General features: G+C 41.5%; 1 protein-coding gene across 1 annotated transcript in view; it reads right to left on the minus strand.

The window, feature by feature from the left end:
• Positions 1-12397: 12397 nt before the first annotated feature.
• Positions 12398-27071, minus strand: part of LOC126112217 (uncharacterized) — a 32080-nt gene continuing 17406 nt past the window's right edge. Inside the window, exons 2-3 of the mRNA XM_049915010.1 lie at positions 15777-15889; positions 12398-12475 (exon numbers count right to left, since the gene is read on the minus strand). Of these exons, the coding sequence (XP_049770967.1) occupies positions 12398-12475; positions 15777-15889 (191 nt within the window). The remainder of the gene's footprint in view (positions 12476-15776; positions 15890-27071) is intronic.

A 27071-nucleotide genomic window follows, 5' to 3' on the forward strand; every position in this document is an offset into this window, starting at 1 on the left:
CTACCGTAGTATTTAGACATGTAAATCTACAATACAATTTTAATATATATATATTCAAATAGGAACATTTCTGTTAAAGCAAAGAAATGTAAAATATAAGTTTAAATGCAAAATGCTTAAAACACTGAAAATGCGGGTACAAGTATATATACTGCCAAATTTGACTGATCAGAAATATGAATAAGCTGAAACAATGGAGCCTTGGCTTACACCCAGCAAGCTACCAAGCACAGGCAGTAGAGGTGGGCGTATCGTAGTAAGAGAAATCCTGACTATAAACGCGCGATGTGGCAGATATCCGATAACCCTTTAATGTCGAGTGGGGCTCCCAGTACCCAGTCCCGCACAGCATGGAATATCAAAAGCCGGGCAAATGCGTGCGTGGCCTCTGACAGAAGGACGCCGTAGTCAGCTCGGTGTCGTGATTCCGACTTCACCGGTTACACCAGGTCTGAGTGCAAACAGAGCTAACGGCCGACTTACCCAATGTGTTCGGAATAGCTCATACTGCCTTCCCAATGCTGTTCAATGCGTGCTTTAGGAGAGATAATAAGCGACAAGCGACAATCGATCGCGCTGCCAATAGTGACGCCAGTAAATAATGATCCAAATCGAGGCACGCGAAATCGATTGCGAGCCAGCCACGGCTCAGTGCCTAAGATAAACATTTAGTCTGTTGTAAGAGCAATTCGTGGGGTGTGAGTATCTTACTTAATGTACAAAGATTTGTCTTTATTGCACTACTAGTGCGAGTGTTTCTGTTATTAACAACCTTTGAATTTTTTATCACTGTCCGTAAGCCTTGATCACAAATGACGTGATTTTTTTTGCACTATTAGAGCATGGTTTTTTTTATTCAGATGGTCTTTTTATGTCAATTAAGATTAACCGACCAGTGTGTGGTATAGTTTATTTACTCTGCTTAAGTATTTGTGTCTCGAAAGGACTCAGTTGTCCGCTCTCATTTTCTCTGTCATATTTGGCTTCATGTGCTATTTGCCATTTATATTACGTAGATCTAATGTATTTTCTGTGTGTACGCTTTAGAACCAGTACTGAAGTGAGTCACCTACCAGGGCGTGGATCGAGCTCAAGCCGATTAACGTGCATCAGTTAATACATATGTTTCAGCATAATATTGTTGTCCTGTATATTTTGTTACTTGGAAAGTTTCTCTTATGATTAAAGTATATGTGCATGAAGGTATTATTGATTTCTAAGTAAGGAAAAAGTTATTGAGTTTCAGTTAGTAAATCTGAAGTGATTTTCCAACGTTACAAAATTCAAAGTTCTAGATTTTTATACATAGCTGCTGTTCAGCAACTGTGGATGTAAAGGAATTATTTGAGAAAATCAGTCAACCAGTTGCAGGTATAACAACACTCGACCATGGTTTCAACAATTGTAAAATTGTTTTCCTTAGAAATAAATGGTCCTTTTGAGGAAATTTGAATGTCGTAATAGATCTAGGACAAACCGTATTTTTGTGTAAGAAGATTAACGTGCAGAAACTAGACTTATGCGAAGACTGGAAAGTTGTAAACACACACTCAGTAGGGATGGTGACATGTTAAATGATCAGATGCAGCTTGCGAGTCGACAGTTTCTTGAATGTTTTAAGCCAGTATTTCAGAGTTACAGTTCGTTGGTGGCCCCTATTTGTCATAGATTCTCATCAAACTTCTATTTTTTCTTGTAAACTATTTTATCTCTTTCTATTTATCCTCAGTTTGACTATTATAACCCGAAAGCGTAGTACAACAAGAAACGAAAATACTAACAAAATTATTTAACAGATTCTGCCACTGAAAGACCAAACTAAAAATATTCCGGCTTCAAGAAATATGGAACAGCAGCTAGAATAAACTTTTAACAAGAATTCCTATACTTTGCGCGCATTAATAGCAACTATGAGCCATCTCGTTTTGTACACAGACCACCCAAGCTGACGACACAGATACTCATTCCCCAGCCTTTGGGAAGCTTTTTAGTTAAAGGGTAATCAAAGTTTCAATAATTAAGGAACATAATTTCAAAATGTATTCAGTGCACTTTTGAACTACCATATATTTCTTGTATGATCATAAATGCCGCTTTTACTGACGACTATCTTATAAAGTAAGCGCTGGAGTATTAATCTAAACACGACTTCCAAAGAACAGATAATTTGCTGAAAATTTTACCGAAAAAGGAAATGAATTCAACACCCTTGAGGCCTGGACTGCTAATACGAAACCTAAGTGTTAATTACAGTTTCCACCATGTGTGTTTCATATTATGAATGTTTAGTTGCAACCAGATACATCCTGGTAATATCTGTATTACACTGTAAAAGATCACATAAGATACCTATGTAAATATTTGCTCTTGATAATTACAATAAATTCTCGAAACATTTCAGATTAAGCCTGCTAAAATTGGTAGCTAGCAAAGTGTTTCATTATTCAGACATGACTCACACAGTTGCAGGCCTTGCAAAAATATCGATTGTCATGAATGAAATTAAGAAACGGCATGTCTTAAATACCTTGGTTGTAAATATGAGGGGCTCCTTATTAAAGGACACCTGAATCAGCTTGTGGTGAACCGCTTGAGCTATTCTTCTCTCTACCTGCGGTTTCGCGCGCTAATGTTTCCATTTCTCTTTATTTTCCAGCAATGCAGTCGCCACCAATAACGCATTAAATGGTGTTGTACAGAAGATTAACCGTTCTGCTTTCTTTCCCAAGCAATCATGAAGAAAAATTTTACAATAGTATAATAACTGCAGTGACAGTATGGTCAAAGAAGTTTAACAAAATCTTTGACAAAGATCTTTGTCCAAGATACTATTCTCCGTAATACAGCTCTAACAATGAGCAGGATAGCAATGACATTCTCGTTAAGAACTATCAGAATCGCTGGAATCTGCTAGCTTTACAAGTGTGGCAACCGTACCACAGAATCGCGTGGACGGCGGCGCGCCAGTATTTACACTCGAGTGCGGGTTTCACAGTTTGGTCAACCATTGGCAACGGTGTAACGACCACGGGAGCGGATGGGACAAAAGCGGAAGCCAGCGCGTGCTGGACCTCGGTGTCGTGTGGACGTTTACGCCGATCGCTGATTCTGAAAGCCGCGAACCACATGGATCGAGTACAGTGTGCACACACCACCGACACGTACGCAAATTTGAACAGGCGCCGAATGGAGTCCCGTCGCGTCGACGAATTAAGAGGCGCCTCGCCAGACGAGACGTAGTTTGTGCGTCCTTTGCCTCACACCAACCCCATGACTACACTACGCTCTCGGTCACTGAGAAGCGTGCACTCTCCGGGATCAGTAGTTGAGCTATTTACTGCAGTTCCGTGACCATGAGTTGTTAACATTTAGGACCAACTATCGTCCATAAACGAATTGTTGTTTACTCACATGTTTAACCGATTTTTGTGAGCCTACACACTGAACTTAATGCGTGAGTGCGGCAGTAAAATCCGGCTCACAGCGTTATGGATTTGAAGGCGGTAAGAACAATCCGTTACTAGCTTCATACGTTTCCAACGGTTTTATGGATTATGTAGATTAGCATGCCGTCGTAGCGACGTGCCGTTCTAATTCAAACCACGTCCTACAATTTACAATATATTGGTGATTAGTGTGCTGTGTTTCGTGTTAATTACCTTGTTAGTTACAGTACTGGCCATTAAAATTGCTATACCAAGAAGAAATGCAGATGGTAAACGGGACAAATATGTTATACTAGAACTGACATGTGATTACATTTTCACGCAATTTAGGTGTTTAGATCCTGAGAAATCAGAACCCAGAACAACCACCTCTGGCCTTGATACGCCTGGGCATTGAGTCAGATCTTGGATGGCGTGTACAGGTACAGCTTCCCATGCAGCTTGAACACGATACCCCAGTTCGTCAAGAGTACTGACTGGCGTATTGTGACGAGCCAGTTGCTCGGCCACCAGAAGTTTTCAGTTGGTGAGAGATCTGGAGAATGTGCTGGCCAGGGCAGCAGTCGAACATTTTCTGTATCCAGAAAGGCCCGTACAGGACCTACAGCATGCGGTCGTGCATTATGCAGTTGAAATGTAGGGTTTCGCAGGGATAGAATGAAGGGTAGAGCCACGGGTCGTAACACATCTGAAATGTAACGTCCACTGTTCAAAGTGCCGTCAATGCGAACAGGAGGTGACCGAGACGTGTAACCAATGGCACCCCACTCCATCACGCCGGGTGATACGCCAGTACAGCGATGACGAATACACGCTTCCTATGTGCGTTCACCTCGATGTCGCCATACACGGATGCGACCATCATGATGCTGTAAACAGAACCTGGATTCATCAGAAAATATGACGTTTTGCCATTCATGCACCCAGGTTCGTCGTTGAGTACACCATCGCAGGTGCTCCTGTCTGTGATGCACCGTCAAGGGTAACCGCAGCCATGGTCTCCGAGCTGATAGTCCGTGCTGCTGCAAACGTCGCCGAACTGTTTGTGCAGATGGTTGTTGTCTTGCAATCGTCCCCATCTGTTGACTCAGGGATCGAGACGTGGCTTCACGATCCGTTAGAGCCACGCGGATAAGATGCCTGTCATCTCGACTGCTAGTGATATGAGGCCGTTGGGATCCAGCACGTCGTTCCATATTACCGTCCTGAACCCACCGATTCCATAATCTGCTAACAGTCATTGGATCTCGTCCAACGCGAGGAGCAATGTCGCGATACGATAAACCGCAATCGCGATAAGCTACAATCCGACCTTTATCAAAGTCGGAAACGTGATGGTACGCATTTCTCCTCCTTACACGAGGCATCATAACAACGTTTCACCAGGCTCAACTGCTGTTTGTGTATGAGAAATCGGTTGGAAACTTTCCTCATGTCAGCACGTCGTAGCTGTCGCCACTGGCGCCAACCTTGTGTGAATGCTCTGAAAAGCTAATCATTTGCATATTACAGCATCTTCTTCCTGTCGGTTAAGTTTCACGTCTGTAGCACGTCTTGTTCGTGGTGCAGCAATTTTAATGGCCAGTAGTGTATTTATCACATATAATGAAAATCTCCTGTGTTTCAAGCGGGATGGTAGAGTTAGGATACCGCAAAGTTTCCACCAGTTTCACATGTACTTCTGCTGAAGTACTGAAAATTACGTATGTCCCAGTAGCTACACTAGTACTGCGACATTTCAACGAGTATCTTACTGATTACCTTCGGACGAAGTGGCAAAATTTTCGGATGTCCCGATATCTAGACTTGTACTGCGATGTTTCAACGAATGTCACTGTCTTCTGCCGAAATGGCGAGATCTGCAGACGTCCCAATATCCATAGCAGTACAGCGACGTTTCAGCGAGTGTCATACTCATAATCTTCTGTCGTAGTGAAGAAATTTGCGGATGTCCCAGTATCTATACTCCCGGTGTGGCCCGTGCACCAGGCTGCGCTCCTTTCTCAGCATGGGTGCCTTGCTTGTTTGACACTGCTGGCCGCTCTCTCGTCGTGTTGCCACTAACGCGGAATTCCATGCTGATCTAAACTGTTGACCTTCGTCCATAGCGACGAGGTTCTCGTGGGTTACTATTTAACGCAGTCCATAGAGTCGGTTGCTCAGCATACCAACTTCGTATTGCCATAATCAAAAGTGTGATCTTAGTTTATGCAGTGCTCTACCAAGGTGTGTTCAAATCGTACACAGCTGATGTGTTCCTCGCTGAGGAGATATAGGTCTACGTCTGCAAGATGTATTGCTGTCCACATTCATGTTGGAAGCTGTATATTCCCGGTACGTTCAGTTTTCGTACATTTTTTTTTCTTAGAGCCAAGGAACTCTTTGTCTTGGGCGACGGTAAAAAAAAATTCTGATGTTACATTTTCCAAGCAGCGTTGTACTTTCAGCCAAGAGCGGCGCCGAGTCACTTATCTCCTTGCAACTCTTCCCGTTAAGCTGCACCTCTCTCTCTCTCTCTCTCTCTCTGTAGAGTCTAATCCAAATCGCAAATGTATCGTCGACGAAGAGGAAAAATGCTTGGGCTGTAGGTGTCCAGTTTAAACCGCCGTAGCCGTGCGGGATTAGCCGAGCGGTCTGGGGCGCTGCAGTCATGGACTGTGCGGCTGGTCCCGGCGGAGGTTCGATTCCTCCCTCGGGCATGGGTGTGTGTGTTCGTCCTTAGGATAATTTAGGTTAAGTAGTGTGTAAGCTTAGGGAATGATGACCTTAGCAGTTAAGTCCCATAAGATTTCACACACATTTGAATATTTTAAACCGCCGTCACCTCAACGTGTTCCATGTAGAAATTTGCAATCCCAGGGAAAGAGGGAATCTACGGCTACGCTGTCAATTTTTAAGAAAGTTGCCCGTTGTATTTACAGTAGGCGGTAGACAGTATATCCTCAAAAATTCAAATATTTCCGGCTCAGAGTCTTGAGCCAGGGGCACCTAAAAGTCTCTTGGAAGAGCTAGGTAAAATCGAAGCTTAGGAGCAAGTGATCCTTCTGCAGTCGCATTCTTTTAAAAATTTTCACGAAAGCAGCCGACTTCTTTACTTTGTGACCGCAGTGCTCCGCAAGAGATTTTGGAAGCGTAATAACATATTTGGCCAGTGCAATAATATATTTTGCCAGTGCACAACTGTGAACATTAACACTGTCGAGTATTTTATGAAGAAGTGCTCTTTCCTTGTGGAATTTCAGAAGGCCCTACGATACAGTTATTTCTCCACTTCGTCTTGTAACTCCGAGCCCTTCAACAACCGTTTTTCCTCTCATTCTCATGGATGCGTCCTTCTTGAGCTATTTGTAGGCCGAGTCCTGTAGTAAAAAGCCTGTTTCGTGCTGGTCGTCGGTGGTCATTATCATCATTGCATTCACTTTGCCTACATCGACTCTCAGTCGCTGCCACGTTTGCTTTCGTAAGTCGAAACTTGTCGATTACTTTCCCGCCTAATCGCCTCTGATCCTCCCTATGGCAGGCCTGAAGTTGCATCCTACACACCACTGTTAATATCTCGTTTCGGTTTGGACCTCGAGACGAGTGCGAGGTTCACCCGGTTTCGGTGGCCGAAGTTACAGTCGACTCCTCTCTGTCAAATTCACAACCATTCTAGTATCATTTCTCAGCGTTCTAGATGACGTCAAATTTGCTGATTATTTCGTGGCAGCGTACCGTTTTCGTATATCACTGTCGGAATAAGAGCTTCAGTCCGTCCACTCCCAAGTGTGTGCTAGTAGTGTCGTTGCAGTCTCCAGGTAGCGTGCGAAAATTGTGAGTGCATTCTTGTCCAGTTCTTTCTGTGCTCTCGTACTATGGCCATGCTCGCTCGTTGTTATGTCCTATAATCTTCGATTTCACCGGATGCCGTAGTTCCGAAAACTGAGGTAGAATTTACTCATTTCAACACCGTTGAATGAAATTCAAAGCGCTGACAAGTTTTGCTTTCCTTGTGTGTTCTTTCTGCAGCGTTTTGAAGTTGCAGAACATCTACTCCCCACAGAGGTGCCGCATGTGTGAGTACCGACTTTCCCAGCATATACTAATGGTGAAAAGCTCTTGGGTTTCCAGCTGAATGGTGTGCTAAGATACAGTAACTTTTCAACTAGCGTCATACTCACCATCTTCTGGCAAAGCGAAGGGATTTCCGTATGTCCCAATATATATATATATATATATATATATATATATATATATATATATATATATATTAGTACTAGCGGGTGCATCCTCCAGAAGGCAGGCCATCTGCCAGCACAAAACTGTGCCCCCATCCCTCTCCTCACCCTCCGCCTCTACAGGTCACAGTCGTCCACAGGCGAATGGAGTATAAATACTCGGACAACCACAAATCGCATCCCTTCATCAGAAGATAATATCACTCACTGAAGCCTGGTGGTTCGATAACGATACGCCATTTATTATATTGTTCAGATAGATGTAGGTTCAGTTCATTCGTCTTTGCTTGATTAAGTTGTCTAATTATTTAGCTAGAATTCAAAAAACTGCGATCAGTCTTTACGTGAACCTCACGACGTATGTTCGTGTACAGTAACAGAGTTCAGATGTCCATTGGACTTCGGAGGTCAGGCAATTATGTCTAAAGCAAATATTATTCTTCTAGGCAATTTATTTTCAAAGATGAATTTGATCGTATAAGCTGCAGGTTCCCTCCTACGTTTCAGTACATATCTTAGGTTTACGCGTCATACAAGTAGTTCGTACTTACTGAACCCTGAAATGAAACTTCAACGTACCTTTTCTCCTTTAAATAAAGTTCGTTTTAGTGTCTCAGTTGTTTACAATTTAAACTTTCCTTTCACGATAGTAAGCCGGCCGAAGTGGCCGCGCGGTTCTGGCGCTGCAGTCTGGAATCGCGAGACCGCTACGGTCGCAGGTTCGAATCCTGCCTCGGGCATGGATGTGTGTGATGTCCTTAGGTTAGTTAGGTTTAACTAGTTCTAAGTTCTAGGGGACTAATGACCTCAGCAGTTGAGTCCCATATTGCTCAGAGCCATTTTTACGATAGTAATTTACTCTTCTTCCTTTATACTATATATTTTAACATCAAAATCTCAGTAATTGAAAATTAAAACAAGTCTGCCGTTAAAAAAACCAAGGTTCCTTTTTCTGCGTATCTGTAATACGTCCGACTCCTCTGACAGAAGTTGTTTATTATCTTTGTTCACTCCGCTACTCGTTAGGACGGAATACTCGCACGCGAGACAACGATTTTTAGCGTTCGCACTTGTAGTAGAATGTAACCGTGTTTGTACACAATTTTATCACAAAACAACTCTTTCAGTTAATAACCTGTCTTTTCCTCTCTCACGGGACGCAAACTCCATTCCACACGCAGCCTCATAACATGCAACAACCTAGATGGCACCCGGGAGCTTTTCATCTGTAGTATGCACCAGGAAAGTCTATAATCATCTACATCTACATGATTACTCTGCTATTCACAATAAAGTGCCTGGCAGAGGGTTCAGTAAACCACCTTCCAGCTGTCTCTCAACCGTTCCACTCTGGAACGGCGCGCGGGAAAAACGAGAACTTAAATTTTTCTGTGCGAGCCCTGATTTCTCTTATTTTATCGTGATGGTCATTCCTCCCTATGTAGGTGGGTGCCGAAAGAATGTTTTCGCAATCGGAGGAGAAAACTGGTGATTGAAATTTCACGAGAGGATCCCGTGGCAAAGAAAAAAGCCTTTCTTTTAATGATTGCCAGCCCAATTCACGTATCATGTCTATGGCACTATCTCCCCTACTTCGCAATGATACAAAACGAGCTGCCCTTCTTTGTACTTTTTTTCGATGTCATCCATTAGTCCCACGCCGCACAGCAGTACTCCAGAATAGGGCGGACAAGTCTCTTTAGTAGACCTGTTCCACCTCCTAAGTGTTCTGCCAAGGAATCGCAGTCTTTTGTTGGCTCTACCCACAACATTATCTATGTGATCGTTTCAATTTAGGGTATTTGTAATTGTAATCACTAAGTATGTAGTTGCATTTACTGCCTTCGGATTTGTGTGACTTATCGCCTAATCGAAATTAAGCGGATTTCTTTTAGTACTCATGTGAATAACTTCACACTTTTCTTTATTCATGGTCAATTGCCACTTTTCGTACCATACAGATACCTTATCTAAATAATTTTGAAATTAGTTTTGATCATCTGATGGCTTTAAAAGACGGTAAATGACAGCATCATCTGCAAACAATCTAAGACGGCTACTGAGATTGTCTCCTATGTCGTTAATATAGATCAGGAACAATAGAAGGACTATAACAGTTCCTTTGGGAACGCCGGACATTATTTCTGTTTTACTCGATGACTTTCCGTCTATTACAATGAACTGTGACCTTTCTTACAGGAAATGACGAATCCAGTCGCACAACTGAGGCGATATTCCATTAGAATTGTAAAATCTAAATGCTATTGTGCTAAGTAATGATAAGATCTGTGTATTATGAAGCAGAAACGAGCTATTAATGGATGAATCTATTGTTAACTCCGCCATCTACAGCTACGAAAGTCCATTGTTGTTTGGTGGCACGTATTAATTTAAGGGCCACTTTGAGATTCAAGGTAGTAGCAACATGGAGACAGCCAAGAAACGTTCAAAAAGCATTCCAGAGAACGAAATAGAGCAGTTTACTGAAATAATGTAAAAGTACATAACTACTATTCAATTTAAAAAGCACGATGTCAACATGCCAAAAAGAAAAAAAGGATGTTTGGGAAAAAATACACGTTGAATACAACGCAGAAGCTCTTACACAAAAATCACAAGAGCGGCTTAAAGTAATTTGGAAGGGCATGAAAGCTAAATGTAATCGAGAACAATTTCAAACTGCCGGTGGAGTAGTGAGACGAAGATCGACGATATAAGCCAAATGGTTGTTGATATGATCCCAGACGTTTTCCAGGGGATCGCTGGAGTTAACGACCATGACACATCTGAAGATAATGTGATACTTTCAAGCAACTTCGATGATGATAATTGCTCTGAAGGTAGCAATGAAACTGCTGAAGGTGGAACTTTATCCCATAGTTATGAACCTCGGCCTGCATTCTCTGTTGGGAGCTTATCAGAAGATGCGCCCAGCAAAAGAGGGTGAGAACATGCGGCTACAGTGAAGAACCGAGAGCAGTTGAAAAAAGCAGACGAGCTTCTTTCCTTAAAAATGCGTTAAATAAGAGGGAAATACAATGCAATAATGTTGTTAATAGAAGGACAAAGATAAATCATGGAAAAAGAGCATAACTTTAAAATGAAAATTATGAATAAGTTCAAGAACGTAATGGAGCAAACATCAGGTTCCAGTTCTTCAGACAATGTGCTCGATAAATTTGGGTTTTTGTGAATGAATAAGAAAACGTTCATATGTATAAAACATCTTTTATTTCCTTGATATTTTTCAAATGCTTCATATGTTCTTGTTTCTTGTATGGCATAATATTTGTGTTTTCATTTCAGCATCGGTACTAATTTTTGTTAATACCACATTCTAATAATTATCTGAATTTGAAATATTAAAAAAGAAGTCATTTTTAAGTATTCGAAACATTCTACTCAATTAAGAAATAGAATGAGAATGTTAATCCCCTATCAAAAACAAGAAAGAAAAAAAGAACATAACTATAAAATTACACATAAATAAAATAAGTCACTTCCCACCGCAGTAGTGACCATTCGGTGGCCTAGTTATTCATTTAAGAAGGAAAAGTCTTTCCACTAACTTCTAATTTTGCTAGCAAACTAGGTACAATTTTAATTAACGTAATTAAGTATAACGGACCTTCTGACAGCTTGGCCAGCAGCATCTGCTTCTAGCTGAAATGCATATTGTTCGATGCGTTCACCTCCACAGCATCAGGGTGAAATACATCTGTAACTTCTATTCCAAAGATGTGTAGAACTTCAGCAGCCACAATAACATTCCTACGCCTGTTTGGTTTAAATGGCATTGTTTTAGTGAGCATTTGGAAACGTTTCTTCCAGACACCGAAGGCTCGCTCTATTACACATCTGGTAGCAATATGGACTCTATTGTAGCGCGATTGGGCTCTGATATGTACATAGCTCCGCGTAGTCAGCAGGTACACAACTTTCCCAATAGAGCGCGCCCCGCTAAGCACAACAGCGCAAGCGCAGCGCTCGTCCGTCTCCACACTACGAGATGGCGCTGTCTTAGAGACGGACCAAATTCTGCTTCCGCCGATCCGCGTACTAATATGTAACGCAGCCAATGAGATTGCTGCTAACGTAGAACCTTTTCTCCTCGCGGATCACACTCGTGCAGTGATACCTGAACGCTTGAGGTATTATAACGAGTGTACAGACCTCCGATTAGTCAGTCTGTATTAGTCTGCATTTGTCTGTACCAGTCTATAGTCAAGTTTCAGTCTGCGCCTAATAAGATTATCATATTCCTGTACATAGTCATCAAGAGAAATGTATAGACACTTTGTCAAGTATCAGAGATATGTGAGAATAAGATTAACGTACCAAGACCAAAGGAATTTCAGATTGTCAATTGTAAATAGCATCCAGAACGAAGTTAAGTAATTACAGGGCTTGTTATTAGTTTAATAAATGTGTGTGAAAATTAATCAAGTTCTGTTTAAAGTTGGTCACCGTCGATCTGCTACTCTAAGCGTGCAAGTGGCATTTCTATCGTCTGACCTAACGGCAGAAGACAAACACGCCACGATAAGACCACGAGACATATTGCTGACATTCGCCTATTTCGCTAGAGCGACAAGTCACATAATCTGATGGTGTATGTACCGACGGTCTTACAGTACGCACACCACAGGCTCCTGTGCGATCTCGGAACACAGTCGTCATAAGATGTTTGGAGAAAGCACATCCACTATCTCAAACAAGCAACCCATCATATTGTCAATTTTCAAATTCTGCAGCAACTCTACTGTTGTCCCAAATGCGTGCATCATGCGTGGAACCCAGCCAACGGCTAACCTCGTTCAAAATATTCATATTGTCATCATAGATTATTTGTGTATTGATAGGTCTAGGGGTCTAGGGGTAGCGTCTTCGATTCATAATCAAAACGTATTCGGTACCGTGTTCGATCCCCGCCACTGCCTAAATTTTGATAAATAATCAGCATTGGCGGCCGAAGACTTCCGGCATAAGAAGTCAGCCTCATTCTGCCAACGGCCTTGTCAAAAAGAGGGCGGAGGAGCGGATAGAGGTTCAGGGCACTCTCTTGTCCTAGGGGTGGGAAATTGCCCCTAAAGGCGGATGAAACAGCAATGATCAACGACATGAGGATGCAGAAGGCAATGGAAACCACTGCATTAAAGACACGTAACGTGTATCCACAGGACATGTGACATGTAATTGAAGAAGTGTCATGATGATCTCTCCATTGGCAAAAGATTCCGGAATAGTCCCCCAATCAGATCTCCGGGAGGGGACTGACAAGGGGGAGGTTACCATGAGAAAAAGATTGAATAATCTACGAAAGGATAACGTTCTACGAGTCGGGGCGTGGAATGTCAGAAGCTTGAACGTGGTAGGGAAACTAGAAAATCTGAAAAGGGAAATGCAAAGGCTCAATCTAGATGTAGTAGGGGTCAGTGAAGTGAAGTGGAAGGAAGACAAGGATTTCTGGTCAAATGAGTATCGGGTAATATCAACAGCAGCAGAAAATGGTATAACAGGTGTAGGATTCGTTATGAATAGGAAGGTGGGGCAGAGGGTGTGTTACTGTGAACAGTTCAGTGACCGGGTTGTTCTAATCAGAACCGACAGCAGACCAACACCGACAATATAGTTCAGGTATACATGCCGACGTCGCAAGCTGAAGATGAACAGACAGAGAAAGTTTATGAGGATATTGAAAGGGTAATGCAGTCTGTAAAGGGGGACGAAAATCTAATAGTTATGGGCGACTGGAAAGCAGTTGTAGGGGAAGGAGTAAAAGAGAAGGTTACAGGAGAATATGGGCTTGGGACAAGGAACGAAAGAGGAGAAAGACTAATTAAGTTCTGTAACAAGTTTCAGCTAGTAATAGCGAATACCCTGTTCAAGAATCACAAGAGGAAGAGGTATACGTGGAAAAGGCCTGGAGATACGGGAAGATTTCAATTAGATTACATCATGGTCAGACAGAGATTCCGAAATCAGATACTGGATTGCAAGGCGTACCCAGGAGCAGATATAGACTCAGATCACAATATAGTAGTGATGAAGAGTAGGCTAAAGTTCAAGACATTCGTCAGGAAGAATCAATACGCAAAGAAGTGGGATACGGAAGTACTAAGGAATGACGAGATACGTTTGAAGTTCTTTAACGCTACAGATACAGCAATAAGGAATAGCGCAGTAAGCAGTACAGTTGAAGAGGAATGGACATCTCTAAAAAGGGCCATCACACAAGTTGGGAAGGAAAGCATAGGTACAAAGAAGGTAGCTGCGAAGAAACCATGGGTAACAGAAGAAATACTTCAGTTGATAGATGAAAGGAGGAAGTACAAACATGTTCCAGGAAAGTCAGGAATACAGAAATACAAGTCGCTGAGGAATGAAATAAATAGGAAGTGCAGGGAAGCTAAGACGAAATGGCTGCAGGAAAAATGTGAAGACATCGAAAAAGATATGATTGTCGGAAGGACAGAATCAGCATACAGGAAAGTCAAAACAACCATTGGTGACATTAAAAGCAACGGTGGTAACATTAAGAGTGCAACGGGAATTCCACTGTTAAATGCAGAGGAGAGAGCATATAGGTGGAAAGAATACATTGAAAGCCTCTATGAGGGTTTAGATTTGTCTAATGTGATAGAAGAAGGAACAGCAGTCGATTTAGAAGAGATAGGAGAGCCAGTATTAGAATCGGAATGTAAGAAAGCTTTGTAGGACTTACGGTAAAATAAGGCAGAAGGGATAGATAACATTCCATGATTTCTAAAATCATTGGGGGAAGTGGCAACAAAACGACTATTCACGTTGGTGTGTGGAATATATGAGTCTGGCGATATACCATCTGGCTTTCAGAAAAGCATCATCCACACAATTCCGAAGACGGCAAGACCTGACAAGTGCGAGAATTATCGCACAATCAGCTTAACAGCTCATGCATCGAAGCTGCTTACAAGAATAATATACAGAAGAATGGAAAAGAAAATTGAGAATGCGCTAGGTGACGATCAGTTTGGCTTTAGGCAATTCTGACGTTACGGCTAATAATGGAAGCAAGGCTAAAGAAAAATCAATACACTTTCATAGGATTTGTCGACCTGGAAAAAGCGTTAGACAATATAAAATGGTGCAAGCTGTTCGAGATTCTGAAAAAAGTAGGGGTAAGCTATAGGGAGAGACGGGTCATATACAATATGTACAACCAAGAGGGAATAATAAGAATGGACGATCAAGAACGAAGTGCTCGTATTAAGAAGGGTATAAGACAAGGCTGTAGCCTTTCGCCCCTACTCTTCAATCTGTACATCGAGGAAGCAATGATGGAAATAAAAGAAAGGTTCAGGAGTGGAATTAAAATACAAGGTGAATGGATATCAATGATATGATTCGCTGATGACATTGCTATCCTGAGTGAAAGTGAAGAAGAATTAAATGATCTGCTGAACGGAATGAACAGTCTAATGAGTACACAGTATGGTTTGAGAGTAAATCGGAGAAAGACGAAGGTAATGAGAAGTAGTAGAAATGAGAACAGCGAGAAACTTAATATCAGGATTGATGGTCACGAAGTCAATGAAGTTATGGAATTCTGCTACCTACGCAGTAAAATAACCAATGACGGACGGAGCAAGGAGGACATCAAAAGTAGACTCGCTATGGCAAAAAAGGCATTTCTGGCCAAGAGAAGTCTACTAATATCAAATACCGGCCTTAATTTGAGGAAGAAATTGGTAGTGAAACATGGACTGTGGGAAAACCGGAACAGAAGAGAATCGAAGCATTTGAGATGTGGTGCTATAGACGAATGTTGAAAATTAGGTGGACTGATAAGGTAAGGAATGAGGAGGTTCTACGCAGAATCGGAGAGGAAAGGAATGTGTGGAAAAGACTGATAAGGAGAAGTGACAGGATGATAGGACATCTGCTAAGACATGAAGGAATGACTTTCATGGTACTGGAGGGAGCTGTAGAGGGCAAAAACTATAGAGGAAGACAGAGATTGGAATACGTCAAGTAAATAATTGAGGACGTAGGTTGCAAGTGCTACTCTGAGATGAAGAGTTTAGCACAGGAAAGGAATTCGTGGCGGGCCGCATCAAACCAGTCAGTAGACTGATGACCAAAAAAAAAAAAAAAGAAAAGAAAAGAAATTCTTACGATTTCTGTATGGTTCTGCTTGTACTCCAGAAGGACAACGTATGGGTATATGTACACGATCTATGGCCCCTATGACATTTGGGAATCCACCATTTTCATAGAATTCTCTTTTGTTCTTTTATATATTTTCTTGGCTCTGTGGCATGGACACATACAGTGCCTTTAAGGCAATTAAACTGTTTATCACACTGTTAAAAGCTCCTCCAGCAGTAGTACGATGGATATTAATGAGATCCCCGAGTATGATTTGGTAAGTACTTGTGCCAAAGATTCGCAGTCCACAAATAAGTTGCAACCTAGGAGACAAAGCACGGTGCTATCAGAATTATGCTGCAGTAACGGCTCCAGCATTCAAAGCATCAACTCATAAGATTCTTTACGAAACCCAAACGGCTCTTTGAAACTTCTGTCGCTGTACATCACAAATGGGACTTTTCTCTCCATTACAGCCGTCATTCTTGGGATGTTCACCTCTTTCTATATTTCCCTGTATTTTACCCCTGCTACCTTCAGAATTTGAAATAGAGTATTCCAGTCAACAATGTCAAACGCTTTCTCTAAGTCTACAAATGCTAGAAACGTAGGTTTACCCTTCCTTAATCTTTCTTCTAAGATAAGTCGTAGGGTCACTATGGCCTCACGTGTTCCAACATGTCTGCGGAATCCAAACAGATCTTCCCCGAGGTCGGCTTCTACCAGTTTTTCCATTCGTCTGTAAAGAATTCGTGTTAGTATTTTGCAGCTGTGACTTATTAAACCTCTGAGTCTGTTTAGGTTACACGAACATCCTCAGACAATGTGGGGATTTCCGGCGTTACAAACTGATAGTTCGGTAAGTTTCACATCTGTTAACACCTGCATCCTTGGGATTGGAATTACTATATTCTTCCTGAAGTCTGAGGGTATTTCGCCTGTCTCATACATCTCGCTCACCAGATGGTAGAGTTTTGTCAGGACTGGCTCTCCCAAGGCCGTCAGCAGTTCTGATGGAATGTTGTCTATTCCCGGGGCCTTGTTTTGACTCAGGTCTTTCAGTGCTCTGTCAAAGTCTTCACGCAGCATCATATCTCCCGTGTCTCCCCTTCCACCTTTCTGCTTTCCCCTCTTTGCTTAGAACTGGGTTTCCATCTGAGCTCTTGATATTCATGCAAGTGGTTCTCTTTTCTCCAAAGGTCTCTTTAATTTTCCTGTAGGCAGTATCTATCTTACCCCTCGTGAGATAAACCTCTACCTCCTTACATTTGTCCTGTATCCATCCCTGCTTAGCCATTTTGCACTTCCTGTCGATCTCATTTTTGAGACGTTTGCATTCCTTTTGGCCTGCTTCATTTACTGCTTTTTTGTATTTTCTCCTTTCATCAATTAAATTCAGTATCTCTTCTGTTACCCAAGGATTTCTACTAGCCCTCGTCTTTTTACCTACTTGATCTTCTGCTGCCTTCACTATTTAATCACTCAAAGCTACCCATTCTTCTTCTACTGTATTTCTTTCCCCCATTCCCGTCAATTGTTGCCTTACGCTCTTTCTGAAACTCTCTACAACCTCTGGTTCTTTCAGTTTATCCAGGTCCCATCTCCTTAAATTCCCACCTTTTTGCAGTTTCCTTAGTTTTAATCTACAGTTCATAACCAATAGATTGTGGTCAGAATCCACATCTGCCCCTGGAAATGTCTTACAATTTAAAACCTGGTTCCTAAATCTCTGTCTTACCATTGTATAATCTATCTGAAACCTTCTATTATCTCCAGGGTCTTTCCATGTATACAACCTTCTTTAATGATTCTTGAACCAAGTGTTAGTTATGATTAAGTTACGCTCTGTGTAAAATTCTACCAGGCGGCATCCGTTCATTTCTTAGTCCTAATCCATATTCACCTATTACGATTCCTTCTCTTCCTTTTCCTACTGTTGAATTCCAGTCATCCATGACTATTAAATTTTCGTCTCCCTTCACTACCTGAATAATTTCTTAAATCTCATCATACATTTCATCAATTCCTTCATCATCTGCAGAGCTAGTTGACATATAAACTTGTACTACTGTAGTAGGCGTGGGTTTCGTGTCTATCTTAGCCACAATAATGCGTTCACTATGCTGTTTGTAGTAGCGTACCCGCACTCCTATTTTTTTATTCATTAATAAACCTACCCCTGCATTACCCCTATTTGACTTTGTATTTATAACCCTGTATTCACCCGACTAAAAGTCTTGTTCCTCCTACCACCGAACTTCACTAATTCCCACTATATCTAACTTTAACCTATTTATTTCCATTTCTAAATTTTCTAACCAACCTGCCCGATTAAGGGATCTGACATTCCACGCTCCGATCCGTAGAGTGCCAGTTTTCTTTCTCCTGATAACGACGTCCTCTTAAGTAGTCCCCGCCCGGAGATCCGAATGGGGGACTATTTTACCTCCGGAATATTTTATCCAAGAGGACGCCATCATCATTAAACTATACAGTAAAGCTGCATGCCCTCGGGAAAAATTGCGGCTGTAGTTTCCCCTTGCTCTCAATCGTTCGCAGTACCACAACAGCAAGGCCGTTTTGGTTAGCGTTACAAGGCCAGATCGCTCAATCATCCAGACTGTTGCCCCTGCAACTACTGAAAAGGCTGCTGCCCCTCTTCAGGAACCACACGTTTGTCTGGCCGCTCAACAGATACCCCTCCGTTGTGGTTGCACCTACGGTACGGCTATCTGTATCGTTGAGGCACGCAAGCCGCCCCACCAATGGCAAAGTCCATGGTTCATAGGGGGAAGATTTTTGTCTTATTTCCTACTTAAGTTACTAACATAGTAGCGTATTCTTGAGTGGTGCTCTCCACCAGTAATGGAATAAATAAAGTTACTTCGGAAGTAAATGAAGCTTACCACCTTAAGACGAGAGCTCGGCAAAATAGTAAAGCGCGTATGATACCCAAGTCATACCGTCAAAGTGAATTGAAAAAAGACGAACAGGGCCTACAATCCGAAAGGAATTCGTCAGATCTCATCAGGTAAATGTACGTGCCCCTAAAGATGGTTTGGCACTACAAAATCCGAGGGACATAAAAAACGATAGTGGAATGACCAGATTTGATAATGCTCGCGTTTCTCGACATCTAAACAAATTTGCGAAATTAGGAACAGAAAACTTTTCAGATTTATGATGGGCATTTTGTTAACATCCCAGAATCTCTCTTCACGCATGGAATCTAAGGAGCGTATTCCAAAACTAAGGTTTGCTGACGAATATTTAACTGTTGGTAGGCCTGAATGAAGTTTCAGCTGTCGAAATCCATCGTGAGTTATACCTGTTGTATGGACCTGAAATAACAGGTGACAAACGAGTTCAAAAATGTTGTCGAGAATTTCAAAATCGCGGTACAAATGTTCACGATGAACAGATGAATGGCAAGCCCAGTTTCCGGACCGACGAAGTCGTTAACCAAGTGAACAAAAAACTTCGAAGTGATCGGCGATGGACGATTAGTGGTCTGGATAATGAATTCCAAAATAGTGCTTGAACCTCAATTTACAGGACTGTCACTGAACAGCTTAGATTTTACAAACCGTGAGCGAGGTGGGTTCCAAAGATACTCACTCATTAGTACAAAAAGCAAAGAATGCATAGTCCGTGACAGCTTTTGGAGCGCTACAGACAAAATGGAGATAATTTGTTTTTCCACATTGTAAGGAGTGGCGAAAAGTGGATCTCGTTCACCAACGCAGAATCGAAACAACCGTCAACGTAGCAGCACCATTCAAGTTCATCCAAACCAAAAATGTTTAAGTCATCTCCGTTCTCGACTCGGAAAATGACGACTCCCGTGTTTTGAGAGAAAAAAGGAGGTCCTTTTGTGTGATTTTATGGACCGTGGGTCAACAATTACAACTGATTTATACTGTGAAACGCTAACCAAACTGAGACTTGCGCTCCAAACTCGATGCTGTGGGAAACTGTCGCCTGACATAATCCTCCTTCATGTCAAAACCAAGGAGAAGAGTCAATATTTGCGTTGGGAACTTTTTGATCACCCTCTGTACAGTCCCGATTTTGCATGACGTGACTGTTTCCTTTTCTTGCATTCAAAACGTGACTAGGAGGAAAACTATTTCAAAATGACGATGAAGTCCGGCGTCACTAACTGGTTCAATCCCCAGGCGGCAGATTTCTATGCAGAGGGATTAACGAAGCTGGTGCAGCGTTACAGGAACTGACTAGATGTGAATGACGATTGTGTGGAAAAGTAAAGTAGACATGTGGTAAAATATTAGTGCCAATAAAAGCCTTTTCTCAGGAGCTTATTTTTTTGTGACCACTTGGAATACGCCTCGTATTCAATAGTAAAGACATAGAGCCGTTACTACGGAATTTATTGCCTGCCATATTACTTTTCCTCGACAGGTTTTTGGCTGATAAAGCTCTTCTCCTAGAGCTGCGTGGTCATCCAAGTTGAATACACAACAGGGATAGTTGGAAGCTCCGATTGTGAACTACGAAACAGAACAGTGTTACATGCCTCCGTAGCCCAAGCCACTAACGCACGCTTGTGTGGTGGCGCTCGACCCCGCAACAGCCATTTCGAGTCCTGGTGGTGGAAAAAATTTCCACGACCACTATTTGACCGCAACGTGAGGGAAGATAGAGTCGAAAAGTTCCTGATGGATTTAATTCCAAACCTCTCTGCAGTGAAGGAATCTGGTGCTGTTAATTGTAAACAGTGTGTCAGATAGGATCGTTAGGCTCAGCGGCCCCCTTGGTGCTTTCGAGAGGTGTGTGGTAGTGTTTCGGCACCGAGTTCCACCTCCTTCCTTCTCTCTTCATCGTACGACACAATCATGACGTCACGTTATGCACAGAACCATTACAGTCAAATACACTCAACAAAAAAGACCACTCTCACACATCGTGAGGAAAAGACTGTGCCCGGAAGAGGGAAGCATTTCCAGTTAGGTGTCCCAGTCAGTTACGCTGTATGAATCTTTCTTTCTTTTTTTTAGCTTGGAATTTGGAACTCCGCGTACAAATGAATTTTTACTTACATGCAAGTCGTTATTGTCTTCATCATCATCCAACTGCCACCCTGTGCTGAATAAATGCCTTCTCTATTTTTTATGCATTAAGTGTACATAATTGTATTTCGGGAGAATAATAAATGAAAGGAATTTAACTGATATCAAACAATATTATGAATGTTATTCACTGTTGGCAGATACATTTCGCCTATACCTATTTAACGAGCATCAGAGAAAATGAGTACGATATTACAGCATTAAAACACCGCTTCATGGATATAAAATGGTTACTTAGATACATCTTTGATAAAAGTCAGCACTCTGTGGTATTGGCTAGAAGATTAACTTAGAATAAGGAAAGAAGGGAGGCTGGACTTTAATGTACCGCTGACGGCGAGATGACCAAATAATTAAAAGCGGAGCTCTAACTTGAGTGGAAAAACCTATGGAAGGAAACTGCCATTGTCGTAACCTTTTTCTTCTTTTTTTTGTACAGACTGCTGCTGCTACAGTAACAGGCCCACTAGGGAATATTCAAAGAATGAATGGCAGCAGAAACATAGGATAAATTTTTTGTTACGCGTGAGAATACTAAATTTTTATTTTCAAGAGAAGCACAGACCTGCAAGCTTGGGGTACTTTGTACAATTAGGTTTAGGATCAAAGTTTTCATTTACCGCCATCCGGTGTCGCCGAGCGATTCTAGGTGCTTCAGTCTGGAACCGCGCGACCGCTACGGTAGCAGATTCGAATCCTGCCTCGGGCATGGATGTGTGTGATGTCCTTAGGTTAGTTAGGTTTAAGTAGTTCTAAGTTCTAGGGGACTGATGACCTCAGATGTTAAGTTCCATAGTGCTCAGAGCCATTTTTTTTTTCATTTACCTTGCACAAATGTTCACTGTGACCTTCACCGGACGCGAGACAAACATCAACACGATAGTACCACTCTTCCCATAGTTCTGTGAGCATGTACGAAGTTACTGTATTCAGTTCATAATGATGACGATGATTTGTGTCTAAAGCTACTAAATAGGTGGTAATCAGCGCCAGTCGTTGTTCATTTACTGTTGTTGGAAGAGGAGGCACATAGATGGAGTATTCCATAAACTCCAAAAAGAACAGAAGTGGCATAACGCGAGATAATGCGACCTTGAAGGTGCACTGCAAGATCCGTGTACCTCTCAAGGCTGATGCATCTTTCGGGCAACTTATTGTTACAAAATGTTGTACTCCAACCTGTTGAAAAAGGAAACGCTATAGTATCCTCCATCTCAACTCCTGCTGGAAGCTGATAGTAAAACCCTTAACTTGAGCTCAGTACTAAGTCTCTCTGAAGTTCACAAAATTACCCAGCGAACGCCATGTATCGAAGCTCGTGGCTTCTGTCGTGCTTAGTAATTTAGAAAGTCTAGAATGTATAAAATAGTCGAAAAAGGGCCGTTGAAGTTCCAGGTGTAGACTGACGCAACTTAACTGTCAACTAGTCGTTAGCCTTTCCCTACATTCGTGGTACATTACGACTATGTGCTTTTTTAAGACTTCAGCTGCCCCCGTAGAAGCGTACGCTCGTTACAACCGAGAGGAATTCGTTCGATATCGGAGGCGAACGTTCCCTCGCCTGATGTTTTCCCGACGCGAAGAGAGCACGTAAAAGAGACGTGCTCACTGGAGCGATTTATCTCCAGCGGGCCGGAACTTCCCTTACGAGAAGTTCAGTGCTCACCAGACGATGATCCGACGGCGTCGCCCAAGACCTCACACACGCAGCCATCTTCTGCCTTAGGAAGACGTCGCTACACAAACGAGGTAAGGAAAATCTCAAGCTCGTAGTGTTTGATGCGTTTACCCTTTAGACAAAGCATCTCTTTATAACGTAACGCAACCGACAAAAACTGTCAGGTCAGAGATTAACTGAAACTGCTCGTTTTATGTTATTGTTTGACTACAAACTCATAACCACAAAATCGTATGAAATGAGCTGCTGAGTGCTACGCTCATATTCCGGCTGCATGAGTTAATACTTCAGCACGCTGCTACACTTATGCATGTATGCGTCTCTGTTTCAGCAAGACGAGTATCAGCAATTTCACGGAGTCTCTATTGGGGACAGACTCGGTATCGTGTTGGGCAGGGAGAACTGTAACGCACTGTTAGTCTCTAAGTATACGCGGATGGTCTGTGAGACCAAAGAGAACATTTTCACATTAATACAATCTCTGACAATTGCTTCCAAGAAGCTGTCTTTCCTTTAAGTGATCGTAATAGGAGTCGACTGGCATGCTGAACCTAGTACTTTAACAATAACGTGTTTAGCTTACGTCAAACACAGGCAGAAGAGGAGAGAATTAGGCAGCTGACTGAAGAAGCTATGGCTGGAAGTGTAGCTGATAATTCCGATGACGGAGGATTCGATTTTGAAGAAATCCAGGATCCAGAATGTAAAAGTAATTCCCATGCCGAATAAGAAGTATCGGATACTGAAACAGGAGACAATAATTATGGTGCAGATAGTGAAGTGTCTGTAGGTAAAGACGGAATAGTATGGAAGTCTCATGTTCCACTGAAGAAATAACTCATACGTTGTGATAACGTCTTAACTCACTAACCGAGTGTGGAAAGTGTTGGAAACAGTGCTATAAATCGTCTACCGTGCTGGGAACAATGCATTCTTTGATGAACAAATTGTGCACATACTCGTTAACTGTAGCAACAGGTACATTCAAAATATCCAGGGGAACTTTTCTAGGGAGAAAGATTCTCAGAAAACTATTAAATGTGAAATTGCGGCTCTATAGGCCCTCTGCTGGTCCTTATCTACATAAATGATTTAGGAGACAATCTGAGCAGCCGCCTTAGGTTGCTTGCAGATGATGCCGTCGTTTATCATCCAGTAAACTCATCAGAAGATCAAAACAAATTGTAAAACGATTTAGAAAAGATATCTGAAAGGTGCTAAAATTGGCAATTGACCCTAAATGATGAAAAGTGTGATATCATCCACATGAGTGCTAAAAGGAATCCGTTAAACTTCGGTTACACGGTAAATCAATCTAATCTAAAGGTCGTAAATTCAACTAAATACCTAGAAATTACAATTACGAACATCTCAAATTGGAAACAACGGACAGAAAATTTTGTGGGTAAAGCAAATCAAAGATTGCTTTTTATTGGCAGAACTTGGAAAAGTAACAGATCTGCTAAAAATACTGCCTACACTACGCTTGTCCGTCCTCTTTTGGAGTACTGGTGCGCCGTCTGACGTCCTTACTAGATAGGATTAACGGAGTATATCGAGAAAGTTCAACGAAGAGCAGCACGTTTTCTTTTATTGTGAAATAGGAGAGAGAGTGTCATAGACATGATACAGGATTTGGGATGGACACCATTAAAACAAAGCCGTTTTTCGTTACGGTGGTATCTTCTCTCGAAATTTCAATCATCAGCTTTCTCCTCCGAATGCGAAAATATTTTGTTGACGCTGACGTACTATAGGTGTTCGTTTTTTTAGTGCGTTGTTAGAAAGTGGAATAACAGAGAATTATTGTGAAAGTGGTTCGATGAACCCTCTGCCAGGTACTTAAGTGTGATTTGCAGAGTATCGAAGTAGATGTAGATGTAGACGTGTGCCCAGCGACTAAATCTACAAGATTTGTTGGGAATATATGACACAGGAGTTAAAATATTTCTTGTCGCCTAGGGCATCAACAAAATTTGTTTCCTCCTTCAACGATAAAGAATCAGAAACTCGCAACAGGCTAACTGAACATGTTCAGAATCTTTGCCGGCCTGGCATGAACACAGTGTACAACATAACTTATGACAATTATTTTACAAATTATAGGCTTAAAAACACACTTCTGTCCACAATGCATCTCGATTGGAATATTGAACAAAATACGGGCAATGACAAAGAACCATACATTATCGTATTCTATAACCTTACAAAGAGTAGAGTTGATGTGACAGACGGAATGAGTGTACGATATAATTTAGCTAGAGATGAAAGAATATACTCAATGATTGTGTTTTATAGCAACATGAACACAGCTGCGATAAATGTCGCTATTATTTTCAACACAAATAAGGAAGACCAATTGAGAATAAGAAAATTTTCGAGGCAGCTTTCTTTCGCCCCCTGCCAGACCGTCTTCAGCAAAGGGCAAATCCAAAAACATTGTCAAAAAAAGGTATCTGAGGGAACTGGAGAGTTTTGTGGTGTGAAGTGGAATCAACTGCGAGCTCACGAGGACGGCGTGTGGAATGCAAAAGAAAAAAACAGAAAGACAAGCTATGTTTGTAAAAACTGCATAAAACGTTTGTCATGTACATTATACGACTGTGTGTAAACGCTTGATCGATAGAATATCTCACTGTACACCTGCGTTATTTTGATAGCAGATCATTTTTATGTACCTCGCAAATAGATATATTAAAGTTATTGGTAATGACACTACTTCATTTAGTAAGAAAAAACCACTAATATACATCACAATGTAAATCAAAAGCGATGAAAACTGTAAGGATATGTGAGACGACCTGCGTGTACTGACGTTGAGATTCCAGGCGCCTGCTCCTCCAGCCCATGTGTAAATGAGTCTTACGTAATTGACAGCTGTACCAAAACAATTTTCCGAGTAACATATGATGTTCAATGTCTGGTTCTTACCGCTGTGACTATACAGCATTACCGGAAGAGACGAAGAAACTGTGTTGCTATCTGATGGCTGCACATCTAATAGAACAACATCAGTAGGTTACACTTTTAAGTATTTGCTTCTTTCTTTCCCTTCCTTCCTTGGCTAGGGCCTGTTTCCTTCAGTACCCCTCACTTTACTCTTAGGTTGTCACTCCATCTTGTCCTTGCATTGCTTGTATTTCTTTCACCAGCTGATGATTTACTCGTATTTCTTACGATTTTCACAATCTTCTGTCACCCATCCTGTCTAGGCATTCATCCCACTCATGCTTTCTCGTATTTGCCCACTCATTAATGGAGTTCACTTTACATCCTTTCCTAATGCTTTCAATTCTCTATATATATATCTCAGTACGTCTCCTTAAATTCTCCGGAGAATTCTCATTTCTGTACTTTCCGAGATTCTTCTAACACATTAAAAGTTGGAAGAATCTTGGAAACTACAGAGTTGTCTAGCAGTGTAAGTCATAATTAGTCTCATTACTGTTTTGTATGTTCTTTCTCGAAAATATGTCGCTTAAACAACCTGCCACATTGTTTGCTTTTGCCACTTGCTCTCTAACCGTCTTCTCACATTCCCAATGCTGGACAATTCAATACCAAGATAGTAAAACGTCATTACGTATTTGATAATTTTCCATCTACTTCCAGTTTGCATGTAATGGTTTCCACAGATACGGTCACTTTTGGGACTGTCACGTTAAGTATATGTACAAGTTTCTCTGCAGGTAATCTTCTCTGCTTACTAACAGAACGGCAGCATCATTACAGCAAATAATTTTTATTTCTTTGTCCTCGATCTATGAACACTACCAAGCAAATCGTTCTTTATTACCTCGTCCATGATTGTGTTAAAAAGTAGCAGCCTCAAAGAGTCACTTTGTCTAGTACCACTATTAACACGAATACATCAAGTTAACCTGGAACAAATTTTCGTCTGAATGTAGTAGTTGGAATAAGTGTCTTCCGTTGTTTTCATTAAGTTGGAAGTGATTCCTGAATTGTAGGGCAGGGTTACCACATCTGTTAACTGTATCCTATTGAAAGCCTTCTGTAAGTCAATAAAACAAAGATAAACTGATGTTACATATAATGGGCATCTCAGCAACCTTTCTAAGAATGAATATTGGATCTGTGCATGACCTAACAAATATAGAGCTAAAATGCTCCGCTGCAAGGGTTGTAATGTTTTTTATTTCATTTCTTATTCTTTTTGTTATAAATTGAACAAGTGAACTCATTAGATTCATCCCTCTGCAGTTGGACGGCTCTTTCGTGTCTCCTTTTTTGTACATGAAAACAGTAATACTAGTTCTCCATTCACTTAGAATTTTGTTACGAGTTATAACACTGTTAACCAATTTGGTTAATTATTCAAGTGGATATCCTCCATACTTCCAGTAATTCAATGGATATCTATCTTTGCCTGGAGGCTTCTTGTTTTTTAAGACTCACAACTTCTTCTACCTTATCTAGTCAAACAATAACGTCAACGTTTACTTGTACACAGATCTCAGATTTCTTTCCATTTTCTGATAGTTTATTAACT

Source organism: Schistocerca cancellata, chromosome 1, assembly GCF_023864275.1.
Source record: "Schistocerca cancellata isolate TAMUIC-IGC-003103 chromosome 1, iqSchCanc2.1, whole genome shotgun sequence".
Lineage (NCBI taxonomy): Eukaryota > Metazoa > Arthropoda > Insecta > Orthoptera > Acrididae > Schistocerca > Schistocerca cancellata.